General features: G+C 37.4%; 1 protein-coding gene across 1 annotated transcript; it reads right to left on the bottom strand.

Moving 5' to 3' along the window:
* On the bottom strand, positions 1-2,137 carry LOC125780333 (jerky protein homolog-like). The gene is given in 3 exon segments (XM_049462524.1): positions 1-482; positions 560-1,027; positions 1,030-2,137. Coding segments are annotated over 2 exon segments (903 nt in total). The 5' UTR covers positions 1,690-2,137; the 3' UTR covers positions 1-482; positions 560-784.
* Positions 2,138-16,673: the final 14,536 nt, after the last annotated feature.

Raw genomic sequence — 16,673 nt, 5'->3', positions numbered from 1 at the left:
TATACATACAGCGCACGCTTGATAATCTGACCTAATTAAAACCAAGGCAGTTCACATTATCGAAAGTGTTCACATTATGGAATGCTCCAACAGAATAGGATAGTACGTATTTATATATTGGAATTCACATTTTATTCATGTTTTCATTACATATACATTTTTACGTAACACATATTATACAAAATCTAGGTTTTATTTGAAAAAATCAGTCATCCTTTTCTGTATCTTCTGCGTTTCTAAAAGTTGGAGCACAGCTTTATCTCTTAGACGTCTTAGTACATTTACATCATTTGGATCGACGTCTTCATGACCAGCCCACCTTATCGCCTTGTTGAAAATTTCAACTGCTTCAGTCCGCTTAATTCTCTCCTCTACCTCCGATACGCTGCCTTCATCGGAATCGTCTTCTTCTTCATGCTCGTCATTTGCATTATCACCTTCAATTCGTTCCATTCATGAACGCCTGGTAGCGTTAATTCAGCCTGAAATGGTTAATAAGAAAATTATTTTCAATAACCTGCATACTTATCTTTGTGCGATTCTGCGAAAACGAACAAACCTCAGCATTCAAACTGTTAAGGAGATCGACGGTATTGCTCATCAAGGCGCGAAGTTCAGCTCCCCATTTTTTCTTTTAAAACTGCGAGCGGAACACTATCTTCGGGATCGTCATCATCTGCCGTAAAATTTAAAATATTTTTCCAGCAATTAGCTAATGTTACTTCGCTGACACGACTCCAAGCGACATCCAAAAGATTTATAGCTCTTCGTAAAGTAATTTTTTTCATCGAAAATTGGAGTTTGTAGCTGCTATTGAGGCTAAAAGGCTGTTTCTGTAATGCAACTTTGTGATCTTTATGGCATTTTGATCCATTGGTTGGATGAGGGGAGTAACGTTTGGTGGCATAAACATTGCCAAAATTTGTCCATCCTCCGTTGCCAGCTGAGCTTCATTTGGGTGAGAAGGAGCGTTGTCGATTAGGAGTAGAGCTTTAATTGGCAAACCTTTCTCCTTTAACAAAATACAAAATAAATCCTCACCTATAGAACGAAGGACTCATGAAACCATTCCTTGAAAACAGCCGACGATATCCAGGCGGATTTTGAGCTCTTATAGTCTGTGGGCCATTGAAAGTTTTTAAAGCAGCGTACATTCTTTGCCTTTCCAATTACCAAAAGTTTCAGTTTATGAGATCCAGTGGCGTTTGAGCAACATAAAAACGTGATTCGCTGCTTTTCCGACTTAACGCCTGGGGCTCTCTTTTCCATGCTGGACACGTACGTTTTTTCTGGCAGAAGTTTCCAGAATAAGCCTGACTCATCAGCATTATATAACTGGTCGTTACACAGCTCCAGTTCGGCCATTTTAGCTCTAAGTTTTTCCTTAAATGGATCCACGAGCTGAGGCAGCGAAGATAGTTTTTCGCCTGATATTTGCAGCAGTCGAATACCGTACCTTTTTTTAAATCCTTGAAGCCATCCATCACTAGCGTTGAAGTTAGATTCATTTTCCTTTCCTTGTGCATGCAGTACTTTGGCCTTTTCTTTCAACATTAAGGCACTTACTGGACAGTTTTTATTCCGCATTTTGATAAACCAACGATAAAGAGCTTTCGCCATTTTGGGCAGCTCTGAAGGACGCAGAGTTCTTCTTTGTCCAGGTCCCGAGTATGTGTTGTTCACGAACATTAAAATCACTTTTTTTTTGCTTTGATTCCACAAATTGTTGATTTAGCAACATTATATTTCTTTGCTAAGAACGTCATAGATGAGCCTCTTTTTAAAGAATCGAGAATATCAGCTTTTTGCTTCAATGTCAAAAACGTGTGTTTTTTAGAATTCATTTTTAACAGAAAATCTAAAACGAAACACTCCACGCGAATACAAAATTGCAACTGAAGCATTCTACGCAGTACATGCAATACAAATCAGAGTCTTATTCTACAATTAGGGGATTCCCCAAATTCAGAATTAGCTGAGATCTGTGTAAACCACATTCAAATACTTTAACGTCTTTTGTTCATATTATAGAGCCTTTTGGGTTTGTTCACATTATAGAGTAGTCAATGCATAAAAAAGTCTGTTCACATTATGGGGTGTTCGAACTATAGAGTGTTCACAATAGCGAGCGTGCGCTGTATATGTACATTAGGAACCAATGATGATAGCGGAATAAAACTTTACACAAATACGGTATTTGAGCTGAGGGATCCCTTGTGGAAAAATTGTCGTAATCGGGCTATAACTTTTCAAGGTTCCCGATATCGAACACGAAGAACTCAGTGCCTAACCTAACCAAACCTAATTTTTCACCGAAAATATCGGTAAATCTCTCAGAATTTAATTCTAATTAATTTTACAGCAAAATAAAAAAATATGTAAATGACGGATAATGAAATCTCGATTATCACTTTATCATGCGAGATTATAAAATCTTCGGTGACACCTGATCTTAGCCCTTCCTTATTTGTTTGATTTGAAACCCCATTCCTCGAAATATTTTTTTCTAGGACTATCAGTAACATCTTTTAATCATCCGTGATTAGTAAACGCTTGTCTTCTTGCAGAACATAAAGTGCATTCTGCGACCTTTTTGATTCGGGTAATTATTCAACAAAGAAGTTCCCTTCTGATTCCGATATGTTCAGGATGTTGGAAAAGGCCTTCGGTAACAATTTTTCGTCGCCAGTAAGTGTTTTTATACTCTCGCAACAAAGTTGCTAAGGAAAGTATTATAGTTTTGTTCACATAACGGTTGTTTGTAAGTCCTAAAACTAAAAGAGTCAGATATAGGGTTATATTTATATACTAAAGTGATCAGGGTGACGAGTAGAGGTGAAATCCGGATGTCTGTCTGTCCGGGGTCCGGGGTATAGGTATGTCAACCAAACTCTATAGGGTCGTTTCCTTCAGGCATTTCCATATACAGTTCAAAAATGAAAGAAAACGGATAATAACCACGCCCACCTCCCATACAAAGGTTATGTTGAAAATCACTAAAGGTGCGTTAACCGACTAACAAAAAACGTCAGAAACGCTAAATTTTACGGAAGAAATGGCAGAAGGAAGCTGCACCCAGGCTTTTTTTAAAAATTGAAAATGGGCGAGGCGTCGCCCACTTATGGACCAAAAACCATATCTCAGGAACTACTCTACCGATTTCAATGAAATTCGGTATATAATATTTTCCTAACACCCTAATGACATGTACGAAATATGGGTGAAATCGGTTCACAACCACGCCTTCTTCCAATTCAACGCTTTTTTGAATTCCATCTTCTGCCTTCTCTGTATAATATATACATTAGGAACCAATGATGATAGCGGAATAAAACTTTACACAAATACGGTATTTGAGCTGAGGTATCCCTTGTGGAAAAATTGTCGTGATCGGACTATAACTTTTCAAGGTCCCTTATATCGAACACGAAAAACTCAGTGCCTAACCTAACTTAAACTAATTTTTCACCGAAAATATCGGTAAATCTCTCAAAATTTAATTCTAATTAATTTTACAGCAAAATAAATGTAAATGACGGATAATGAAATCTCGATTATCACTTTATCATGCGAGAGTATAAAATGTTCAGTGACACCCGAACTTAGCCCTTCCTTACTTGTTTATTGGTAAAAATTATTCAAACATGGTCGAACCACGTCCAGGCGGCCATCAACATCAACTGATGATCAACACGTCAATAAAATAAAACAAGGTGGTGCTTAAGAATCGACGATTAAGAGTTACAGATCTTACTGGCGTCATTGAAATATCGGAAGCATCAGTGAAAACCATTTTGAAAGATCATTTCAGCCTAAGAAAAGTGAAAGCACGATGGTTCCAAAATCACTAAATTTTTTCGAAAAAAAATGTGGAATTAACTATGTGAAAAATTGCTTTGTGACTATCAGGATATTATGAAACATATAAATACTGACAATGAGTCTTGGATCTATACTTACGACCTGAAAACAGACGATCAATCGGCCGAATATCGTGGCAATGGCGAAGCCGAAAAACGCAAATCAAAGCAAGTCAAAACTAAAGATTATGTTGAAGGTTTCTTTCGATTATCGAGGTCAACTGTCAACAAGAAATGCTATTTGAGAGTTATGCGTCGTTTGCGTAAAGCTATTTGTAAGAGGCCGGAAGTATAGGCCGACACCTCTTGATTTTTGCATCACGATAATGCACTGTCACATATTTCGTAAGTTTTTTGCCAAATTTTCGCTTATAATATCATGCAGCAACTACTCTATTCACCTCATTTAGCTCCGTGTGACTTCCAGCTAGTCAACAAACTCAAACGATCGCTACGGGCAAACCTTTTGAGTCTACTGAAGAAATTAAACATAAGCACATTGAAGGCTATTCCGGAAATTGAATTTAAAGGGAGAGCCTGCTTTAGAAGCTTAAAAAAATCGATTTTTTTGCTGAAATCTCTTTAAAAATTATGTAACAATATATCCCCAAAGTTATAGATACGAATTCGATATATTGTCGATTCTAACGGGTGATTTTTTTGAGGTTAGGATTTTCATGCATTAGTATTTGACAGATCACGTGGGATTTCAGACATGGTGTCAAAGAGAAAGATGCTCAGTATGCTTTGACATTTCATCATGAATAGACTTACTAACGAGCAACGCTTGCAAATCATTGAATTTTATTACCAAAATCAGTGTTCGGTTCGAAATGTGTTTATCGACAAATTTTGTTCAGCGATGAGGCTCATTTCTGGTTGAATGGCTACGTAAATAAGCAAAATTGCCGCATTTGGGGTGAAGAGCAACCAGAAGCCGTTCAAGAACTGCCCATGCATCCCGAAAAATGCACTGTTTGGTGTGGTTTGTACGCTGGTGGAACATGGTTGACATGTGGTTTCAACAAGATGGCGCTACATGCCACACAGCTCGCGATTCTATGGCCATTTTGAGGGAAAACTTCGGACAACAATTCATCTCAAGAAATGGACCCGTAAGTTGGCCACCAAGATCATGCGATTTAACGCCTTTAGACTATTTTTTGTGGGGCTACGTCAAGTCTAAAGTCTACAGAAATAAGCCAACAACTATTCCAGCTTTGGAAGACAACATTTCCGAAGAAATTCGGGCTATTCCGGCCGAAATGCTCGAAAAAGTTGCCCAAAATTGGACTTTCCGAATGGACCACCTAAGACGCAGCCGCGGTCAACATTTAAATGAAATTATCTTCAAAAAGTAAATGTCATGAACCAATCTAACGTTTCAAATAAAGAACCGATGAGATTTTGCAAATTTTATGCGTTTTTTTTTTAAAAAAAGTTATCAAGCTCTTAAAAAATCACCCTTTAGAAGGGAAATGGTGACCGAGCGTCTAGCTGATATAAGCGCTTGGGCCGAAAGCGAAAACTTTGTCGAGCGATTTTTACGATTTTTCTTCATTGGCGGGCAGGATAGAAAAAAAACTAAAAGTCTTATGGAATTGGGGAAAAGTTTATTATCTTTGCAAGTAGCTATGATAAACTTGCTGCACAACAAAAATTTACTAATTGTGTACAGATCTCTAAAATGGAATTCTTATAGACATGGTGGAAGTTGAGTTAAAGTAATGTGACGAAATTGTTCGGCTTTAACTGCCCAAAGACTCGGAAATTTACTTAGTTTTGTTGATTATTATTACTCTACTTTAGATTCATAAACCGTTGTCAACAGTAGCAACAAAGACCCTGATTAACATGTCAATCTCTCCCTCACAGTGGCAACGACCCTTTTCAATACAAGCCATTAATGGCTTTCTATTGCTTTTTACAACTTTTATTGTATGAAAATTTTATGATGCAATCAGTTTCAGTGAAAGCTTTTATGGCGTCAAGCAAAAAATGTAAGCTTTTGTAACGCTAAACTTACTAACTCTTATTAAATAAATATTTATTCGAATTTTATGCTCACATCTATATACATTCTTGCAGGCAAGCGTATGCAGGGCTTGTAAATAGATTTAATTTTCTTATTATATTTATTAAAAGCTGGAAGTTTGAATTATAGTTTAATAGCGTGAAATACTGTTCTGTTAGGGCAAACTACCCACGTGTCTAACAAAGCCTGGTGATGTCATTCCATGGTGCTTTGGTACAAGGGTTAACCGTTAGAAATATTGCGAAGAATGTATCCATACTAAAGAATAATGTTGCGTAGGATTTTAATGGTTTTATAAACGCCTTAATATACATAAATGGGTTGTTTATTAATAAGTTAGCAACTGTTTATACCCGGTAGTGGTTAAACATTGTAAAGCTAGAGCAAGACTTTAAATATTAATATACGTTTTGCTATATGTTAGAGGGTGGTGAATCGAACACATTTTACTAGTTTTGCAAAAAGATGTTAGTCGCTGAAAAATACTTCCCGGAAATGATATATATTTGACCGCACTGAATCAATTATTTGGGCGAATTATGTTTTAAATCGAGGAGTAACGATATGAAATGAGCTTTTTTTGTGAAAATTAAATACTATTTTTAAATTGGAAAGTAAAAATACCAAAAATAAATTAGCCACTAGAAATGTTCGTCTTTTGAAACAAATCAATCAGACACCCATTTTCGACTTCTGCGTAGGAATCTAAGTGCGGCTCAGCCAATGCATGCCCCATCGATGAAAAACGGAAGGGGTCAAGTCGGCGAGTGGAAAGCAGCTTCGTGCGAAGTGCTTTGTTTGTACCCTGAACCGATTTTGCTTTAGTGCAGGGGTATTGTCATGTAACAAAATTATTTTGCCGTGTCTTCAGGCCCATTTTAGCAAGCTATCGGTCAATGCATGTTTCGAATTGATTATTTATTGTTTGTAGCGATTAGTATTAACAGTTTTATCAGGTTTTAGAAGCTCATTATTTAGCACACCCTTCTGATGCCACCAAATACATAGCATTGCCTTCTTTAAATTGATTCATTTTGCAGTCGATGTTGATGGTTATCCCGGATTAACACGACTTTCTCCGTTTAGGATTCTTAAAATAAATTAAATTTCAACGCTACTGATAATTCGATGCAAAACTGATTTCCTATCGTGTCTTTGAAGCTAAATTTCATAAGTAGTTTTTCGGGTTTCTATTTGTCTATATTGGTCATAATTTTAAGACTCCTCATTTATTCTCCAAAATCTATGCCCTTCTCAAAGTAATCTCCCTTGGCCATAATAAACTTGTGCTAACATTTTTTGCCAATCCTCGAAACAGTTGTCTTAAATTTACTCAAACGGTTTCTCCGGGACAGTCGTTTAAGTTTGCTGAATATTCAGAAGACACACGGAGCTAAATTGGGCGAATACGGTGGTTGCGGCACGATATTGGTTGCTCTAACGTGACTTTTCCACTATATTTGCCCGAGTGATTGTTTGTTTTCGACTCATCGCCAGTAATATTACATTTCATGACATCCTGGTAGTCGGAAAGCATTGTTTCATAGACGTCAACGTGACGATGTTCCTCGAAAAAGTTTAGTGATTTTGAATCCAATTGCGGTTTCACATTTTTTAGACCCAAATGATCTTTTAAAGTAGTTTTCACTGATCCTTCCGATATTTCAACGCTGTTAGTAAGATCTCTGACTGTTAATCGTCGATTCTCAAGCACCAATTTCTTTATTTTATTGACGTGATATCATCAGTTGACGGTCGTCCTGGACATTTTTCATCATTAACGTGTTCTCGACCCTCTTTGAATAATTTGTACTATTGTAGTCAAAATTGCTCGCCACAAATAATTATCACCGAAGGCCTTATTTTTTCTTTTACATGTAAAATTTTTGACAATAGAGAAACACCCAATGAAAACGATTGAGAAGACTGCTAATAAATGTAAACCTCAGAATGGTTTAGTTCGAAAATTGGAATGTAGGCTTGAAAGTGTTCTTTTTTCGGATGATTTTCAATGTCGCTCAAATTGCTTTTCCTGTTTCTCGGCTGGAAGTTATTAATTATTACTATCTGTATAGCTTGAACTATAAATAATATAATTACTAAAGCACATAACAACTATGTTTATATTGTCTTTCCACATTACCATATTATTTTATAAAACCATCCGGTTGTCTCTATAGCGCATCTGCAATATAACTTTTAATAAATAATCCTGCCATAGTTTGAACTGCTTTGTAAACATTAATATTTTTCGTTCAATTGTTAAGGCCAATTAATATGTTAAAATAAAGCGGGTTGGCTGCAAAGGAATTTTTAGAAATGATTTAGTGAGGTTTGCGCTTTGCATTTCCATAATTCTTGATTAACCTTAAATGACTTATGTTCATTAAAAATCGCTGCTATGCTAATAATTACGGTATTTTATCGTTCATAACTCGTCATTTATCATTCCAAGTGGAATTTGTCTAATTTTACTTGACGTTTGTGGCAGAGCGTTGCAGATTACGGTACTCAATCATTTCTGTTGGCTGTAGATGACACTGCTTAATTAACCTGTTACAAAAGAACGGTAATTATGTAAGTAGGTATATTTGTAAGTGAATTCATAATCTTAACACCGTTGATGAGAAGCATCTAAATTTGTACGTAGACTTGTAAGCATAGAATCCATTGAAATTCCACAGCCTCGATGATGGAATTAATTTGCCTTCTCCGCCGACATCAATGCCGCAATTGAAAGTACTCCATTTCGCTCGCTTGAGATATGCCTAAATTGGATGGAATGATTTCACGAAACGGTGTATTCAATTTGTTGTTGCTTTCATGTACAAAAGCGGCTAAATAGGAAGGTTTGCACCAAACTTTTTGCTCACACCCCCGCATTTATAGTACTTATAAATACAAACATCTATACACGTACATATAGTGTTGCAAGCTAAAATGTAAGATAAAGCTCACGTACATAGTAGAAGCCTCCCGGGGACGTACGCAATTATTTTCATTGAAGTCTTGCTATTTCAGCTATCGAAGGTGAAATCTAATTAAAATACTCCCACTTCTAGCGCGTATTCAGCCTATAATGGAAGCAACATTGTTTATAAAAAAGTTACAAAGCATTGTCAGGGGCGAGGGTAGAAAGGGAGGCAAACGATTATGTAGACAATAAATCTTTGGGACTAAATTTTGTTATTTTTGAGGGATGTGTAAGTATATATTTTTTGTTAAAAGCAATATCGCGGAAAAGTTTCGAGACGTCTACAAGGACCTCGGCTCTGCCTCATGTCCAGTATCCATCACTTACTAAACGACATAGTTCCATCTCCACTTCCCAACCGTTTAAATAAAAAAGTGTCGAAAATGTATATCATTCTGCTTCAGATTTCTAATAGCTCTTGTTGATAAAAATAGTTCACGAAAATTTTGTACCACACTTCTAAGCTCTTGTTTTTATTGAAGAGAAGCAACAAATGCTCATCGATTAAACGCTGCGTTAAGTGGCAACATCTCTCGTAGCGCTGTGAATGATTGTCGCTAATTTTATTGTTGACACATTATTATTGCACTCATTTGAATTAGTAGTTCCGGTAATTTCCGGAAGTTTATCGCAATCAGTTAGATCAAAATACCAACTATGTAGCAAGGATAAGGCATGCCTTAAGACATTCTCGAATTTATGTAGTTCTACAATCAATAAGCTTTGATATACAATAGGGGTCTTCAGTCTATATTTTCAAGAAGATTTTTAACTGAGAAACATATTAAGATACGTTTAAAGTGTTGCCAAGTCAACGGTGTGAATGAACACTGGGGTCCTTGAGCACATACATATATGTTTTGGAATAAAAAATATTTCAACTATGTTTTCTTCATGAAATTTATTTTAGATTGGCGCAGAACAGTTTCTGAAATCGTGCAAAAATATTTTAACTAAATTACTAATGGAAAAAATATATGTTTTACCATAGGTTATATTTGTTTCTGTGAATTCATGGTGAGCATCTAATTTTGTTGTTTGGTGAATTGTTAGTTTTCACACTGCCCCTGTTCTCGGAGTTTCACTGTTAGTATTCGTCGTTGCATATGAATATTTTATATTGAAATATTTTTTTTTACTCTATTTACGGGAACAACCAAGATTGTGAACTATAAAGAAATGCAATATGTTACAGGTTTATAGAACATTAAAAGATTGTGAGCAATTATATCGCAATCTAGTCGGTCGCCCTCAATGTCGGCCATTGGTTTTCCGTGGCTCGAATTGGTTCTCATTGGTTCTTAGTGGGTCTCACCTGCTCTCCTTAGTTCACGCTGGCTCTACAAGGTTCTTGGTGGTTATTCCTGGTTTTCAGTGGCTGTTCCTGGTTCTCTTTAGTTATACCTGGTCCTTAGTGGCTCTCCGTTGTTCTCAGTAGCTGTGCCAAGTTCTCCCTGATTCTGTTTGATTCTCGAACATGCGGTAACTCCATTTTGCGCTTAGCAAAAAAAGCTGAAATAATTAATGCAATCTGAAATTATGAAGGTGTCACAACTTTATTCAAAAAATTATTATTACTAAGTCCATAATTCGTGGAATGTAGATTAATTTTGAAAAAAAAAAACTAAGTAGTTACATGTTAAGGCCCTGGTGGGCTTAAAAAATTTAAAAAGCGTCATGAAATATCTTCGCGACCGGAACTAGTGAACCCATTCAAAACTAAGCTACTAACAAAAATTCCAGTACGAATTTACAACGCAGATGAATCTTGGTTAGATTGGAGTTTTCTTCCAGGAAAATCATACGGTTCTAGAGTAGAAAAACAGGCATTTTAACTGCTTAGTGGAGTACAAAGTCAGCTTGGATGACACCAACTCTATTCAAAAAGTGGCAACTACACTACAAATTGAATACCCTCTAAAAAACACATTTTTTAACTAGGAGAAATTTTATTTAAAAGTGATCGGATCGCGTCAAAAAACTTAGCTTGTTCTTGATGATGAATTAGAGTTTGATGATGGCTCAATTACAGCGATATTTTGACGCTGAATCTCACGCCTTTGATTCAACCAATGGATCAAAACGTAATAAGAACATGTAAGGAAGGGCTAAGTTCGAGTGTAACCGAACATTTTATACTCTTGCAACTTGCAGGAATTAAAGCTAGAAAAACACCTTAAGATGTAAAACGTCAACCGGAGATTCCGATCCTAAGAAATGTTATATACATATACATATACATATACTTTATATTATACATACATTGGCCGACAAATTCGGCATACGATTATTTAGAACAACGCAACTATAGGGTGATTTTTTAAGAGCTTGATAACTTTTTTTTAAAAAAAAACGCATAAAATTTGCAAAATCTCATCGGTTCTTTATTTGAAACGTTAGATTGGTTCATGACATTTACTTTTTGAAGATAATTTCATTTAAATGTTGACCGCGGCTGCGTCTTAGGTGGTCCATTCGGAAAGTCCAATTTTGGGCAACTTTTTCGAGCATTTCGGCCGGAATAGCCCGAATTTCTTCGGAAATGTTGTCTTCCAAAGCTGGAATAGTTGCTGGCTTATTTCTGTAGACTTTAGACTTGACGTAGCCCCACAAAAAATAGTCTAAAGGCGTTAAATCGCATGATCTTGGTGGCCAACTTACGGGTCCATTTCTTGAGATGAATTGTTGTCCGAAGTTTTCCCTCAAAATGGCCATAGAATCGCGAGCTGTGTGGCATGTAGCGCCATCTTGTTGAAACCACATGTCAACCAAGTTCAGTTCTTCCATTTTTGGCAACAAAAAGTTTGTTAGCATCGAACGATAGCGATCGCCATTCACCGTAACGTTGCGTCCAACAGCATCTTTGAAAAAATACGGTCCAATGATTCCACCAGCGTACAAACCACACCAAACAGTGCATTTTTCGGGATGCATGGGCAGTTCTTGAACGGCTTCTGGTTGCTCTTCACCCCAAATGCGGCAATTTTGCTTATTTACGTAGCCATTCAACCAGAAATGAGCCTCATCGCTGAACAAAACACGCGCGCGAAACACATTTCGAACCGAACACTGATTTTGGTAATAAAATTCAATGATTTGCAAGCGTTGCTCGTTAGTAAGTCTATTCATGATGAAATGTCAAAGCATACTGAGCATCTTTCTCTTTGACACCATGTCTGAAATCCCACGTGATCTGTCAAATACTAATGCATGAAAATCCTAACCTCAAAAAAATCACCCGTTACCTCACATACAATCATATGGAGCAAAGTCAATCGGATATTCTGGTAATGGTTATAAGGGGCCTGGGTCAAGTTTTCGTTCAAATTTATCCATTTTAGGCACAAAGACAAACTGTCATGATTAAAACACGCTCTCCCAATGTCATTAAGATAACTCAAATATTGGCTGATATATTCAGCATAAAGTCACCAGGAAGCTCGAAAATCTTTATATTAGTTACATATATGGGGGCTCAGGGAAATATAGGCCCGATTCGACCAATTTTTGGCATACAGACATATTGTCAGAGAAAGATTTTCCCTGCATTTTAAGGGGGAATTCTAGTCTAGAAATCAAATTTTGGGCAGTTTTTTGAATTTTATTTAAAAAAAAACCCCAAAAATGTTTTTACTATTCATTTTTTTTTGGTGTTTTCATAGATATCTTAATTGTTAATATTTTTTTCTGTATTCTTAATTATATATCTCACACATTGACCAATATTTTCGGTCAAAAGTCAGATATTGATAGGGTGTCCACATATTCGGTACCTAGAGTCTTGAACCGCTTTGGTTGGATTTGGGTAATTTTTGATCAAAAGGTGCCATACTTTAAGGGAATTATTATATAATTTTGTTCCATAATATTGGGTTGTCAAAAAAGTATTGCGGTATTTTCGCTAGTTGGCGCTGAAAGCGCATAGTTCTAGTTTTATTCGTCGCATCGGGTCATGCTATACCTTTTTGGAAAGCTCATTTCACGTGCTAACACGTCTTTGATTGATTGTCGTTTCTTTTAAGTCGTTCGTGAGTTAGAGCGTCGCAAACATGGAGCAAAATAAAGAGAAAATACGGCATATTTTACAGTACTACTACGATAAAGGCAAAAATGCATCTCAAGCCGCCAATAAAATTTGTGCAGTTTATGGACCCGATTCAGTTTCCATTTCCACCGCCACGCTCCGGAAGGCCTGTCGTCGAAAATTGCGATAAAATTGCGATAAAATCGCTGAATTGGTCGAAAGAGACCGGCATAGTAGCAGCCGTAGCATCGGTCAAGAGCTGGGCATGAGTCATAAAAAATTCATTTCAATTTCAATAAAAAAAAAATTCAATAAAATACCGCAAGACTTTTTTGACAACCTAATATTAATTCTTTCTTGATTTGTGTACTGGAAAGTGAAAGAATCAAATGGAATTTTAAATTGTGTTATATGGGAAGTAGGCGTGGTTGTAGTTCGATTTTGTCTATTTTCACACTGTAACATAGTAATATTATATGACACGTACTAAATTTAGTCGAAAGTCTACCGGATTTGAACTTTTCTCGTCACCATGATCATTAATGTATACATGCAGACCCTATATCTATCTCAATTAGTTTTAGGTAATATTTAAAAATGTTAGGTGAACAAAACTATAATACTGGTTGCTGCAATCATTGCGCGAAAAGGATTGAATTCGGTCGAAAATACGAAACTTGAAACAAAAATTACTGATTTTTTCTCTCGAAGAGTCGAACAATTCGAACAAGTTTATTAGTTCGAGTTTTCATGAGTGCAAAAACAATACTAATTTCAATAACCAAAAGTTGGTGTGCACACAAATACAAACCCTGGGGGCAGGGTTTAGCCAACTTCTTTTTATGTGCTCTTATCTTTCTCCAATTCAGGCTCTAAAAATAAGTTACAATACCAGAATTGAGAATATTCAAACACTATTAAAAGCATGGGTTGTATCATTCCGGAGGCACTATACACTATACACTTTTGCGTGTATTCCGTGAATTACATTTATTTCAACCGCAATTGTGTGCCGGAGTTGTGGTTGCCGTTCTTTGCATGGAACATCTTAAATTTGTATATTTCTCGTTTTGGCAACAAAGTTACTATCTTATATGTTATCTGCATTCGTAAGTTGGCGTTAAAATAAAATATTTTGCTGCTGCAAGCAATTATTTTATCGTCATCTTTTGGCTAAAGTTCATCGAAAGGCCATCCTGCGTACATTTGTTAAGACGTGTCTATAAAGATATACACACATGTATATAAGAATAAGCTAGAAAGCTATAAATTACAAGTTTGTTTTACACATTGCTTTCCATTCCGTAGACTTTCTATTACGATTGGTCTCAATTAACATTTCACCTTTGCAATCAATGCGCTATCATAAACAGGGTATATCATCCGTCATAATGCAAACCTTGAATAAATTTGTAGTGCCTAAGGAAAACTTTTGATATGCTTTTCCTAAAACCATGTTTTTTCAACAAATTGGAATGATGGATTGATAGGTAGGTAGGTAGGAGTGCAGCCCTATCGGGCTCAATTAGCACTGATGTGCCATTTTGATACACTGTTCGTAGAAACCTCCTGTATCTGCTGTTACGTTCCACCTTCTCTCTCAAACCATTTTGAGGTTTCGATGAAACTACTTATGTCCGATATGCTTTTGGTGGAAATCCATTCAAGGTTTGGTGCTTGGTGGATTCCGAGTGTTTTGTGTCGGATCTGTGCCAGAGCTGGGCATTCGCAGAGAAAGTGGAGGATTGTTTCCTTGTTCCCTGCTACTCCGCAGCTTCGGCAGATGTCGTTGTAGGGCATACCCATTTTGGACGCATGTTCCCCAAATGGCCAGTGCCCTGTTGTGGTAGCTGTTATTCTGTATATACATTTTCTTGACCTTTTTAATAGGTCGTTGGTTCTTTTCCTGTCGTATGTTGGCCATAATTGTTTAGCTATGACGCATTTTGTAATGTTTTTCCACCTGTTGTTAGCAATTTGTTGAAATTGTCTATTGATCTCTCCTTTGATCGATCCTAGCGGGCTGGGTATGAGCTCCGCCTCGGATTCATTGAGGAAAGCTCCTGCCTTTGCCAACTCATCTGCTTTTTCGTTACCGAAAATGTTCCTGTGGCCGGGAACCCAGATCAAGTTTAGCTGGAGCTTGTCTTTTATTGAGCTTAGCGCTCTCTTGCAGTTTTGAACTATACTGGAATTTGTCATGGGTGAAGACAATGCCAGGAGGGCCGCCTGGCTATCCGTAAATATAGTTGCTATATTTATATTCCCGTGGTTTTCTAATAGAACTTCGCAGGCTTTTTCTATGCCTAGTACTTCTGCTTGGAAGATGCTAGCCGCGTTCGGTAGACGTATAGAGAGAGATATGCCCAAATCAGCGGAGAATACCCCCGTGCCCACTCCGCAGTCCATTTTGGACCCGTCGGTATAGACTGAGGTGGTACCCTCCTCTGCAATTGAACCTCTTCTCCATTCTCGTCTAGATGGTATTCTCACCTGGAAGTGTCTATTGAAATCCAGCTTTGGGAGAATGTAGTCTGATTTGGTCATAGTGAGTTTGTTTAGGATTACACTATGTCCGTAGTTCTGCTGATTCCAACCTCCCAATTCTTTTATTCTTATCGCCGCAATAGCTGCAGTTTTTTGAATAAAAATGTCCATTGGTAGTTGATGCAGGATCACATTGAGCGCATCCGTGGGACATGACCGGATTGCGCCTGTAACACCCGCACATGCTGCTCTTTGTATTCCATTTAATTTTCTAATGTTGTACAGTTTGTTTAGCGCTGGCCACCATACCAGAGCTCCATATGTGAGTATGGGTCTTATGACCGCCGTGTACATCCACATGATTATACTTGGTTTGAGGCCCCAATTCTTGTTGACGATTTTCTTACAAGTATAGTAGGCCATGTATGCTTTGTTTATTCTTTTTTCTATATTTATTTTCCAGGACAGTTTGGCGTCAATCTCCACCCCCAAATACTTAGCTGTTGGGGATAGAGTGAGTGTTGTGCCGTTTAGTACCGGAAGTTGAAACTGAGGTATTTTGGTTCTGCTAGTGAATAGCATTAGTTCTGTTTTGTTCGGGTTAACTCCTAGACCATTGCTTTTAGCCCATAGGTTTAACCTACGAAGTGCTCTTTCCAAAATCTCGCTGACTGTTGAAGGAAACATACCTGATACCAACAACACTATATCGTCTGCATACGCTACTGCTTTCACTCCACCACCGTTTAATTGGAGGAGTATTTCGTTCAGCGCTACAACCCATAGAAGCGGAGAGAGGACCCCCCCTTGAGGCGTCCCTCTACTCACATAACTTATTTGTGTTGCAGCGCCGTTTGAAGCTATAATCTTCCTATTCTCAAGCATCGATAGTATCCATCTGCACACAGTGTCATCTATGCCCCCATGCGCCAGAGAATTAACTATCGTATTTACTTCTATGTTATTGAAGGCGCCCTCTATGTCTAGAAAGGCAGCCATGGTGTATTGTTTGTGGTGCAGTGATTTTTCAATCACACTTATCACCTCGTGAAGGGCGGTTTCGGTTGATCGGCCCTTTATGTACGCATGTTGGGACTTCGATAACTTCTCCGCCATTATTGTTCTTACGTGTATATCTATTAGCCTTTCTAGTACCTTCAGCATAAATGAGGTAAGGCTTATAGGTCTAAAATCCTTGGCGTTCTCGTGCGTTCTTCTGCCTGGTTTCGGAAGGAACACAACTTTACTCCTTTTCCAACTTCTTGGGATGTAAGATAGTTGAATGCTTGCTTT

This window comes from Bactrocera dorsalis, chromosome 1 (genome assembly GCF_023373825.1).
Source record: "Bactrocera dorsalis isolate Fly_Bdor chromosome 1, ASM2337382v1, whole genome shotgun sequence".
Taxonomy (NCBI): Eukaryota; Metazoa; Arthropoda; class Insecta; order Diptera; family Tephritidae; genus Bactrocera; species Bactrocera dorsalis.
The sequence above is the reverse complement of the archived record's forward strand: the minus strand, read 5'-3'. Positions and strand labels throughout refer to the sequence as shown.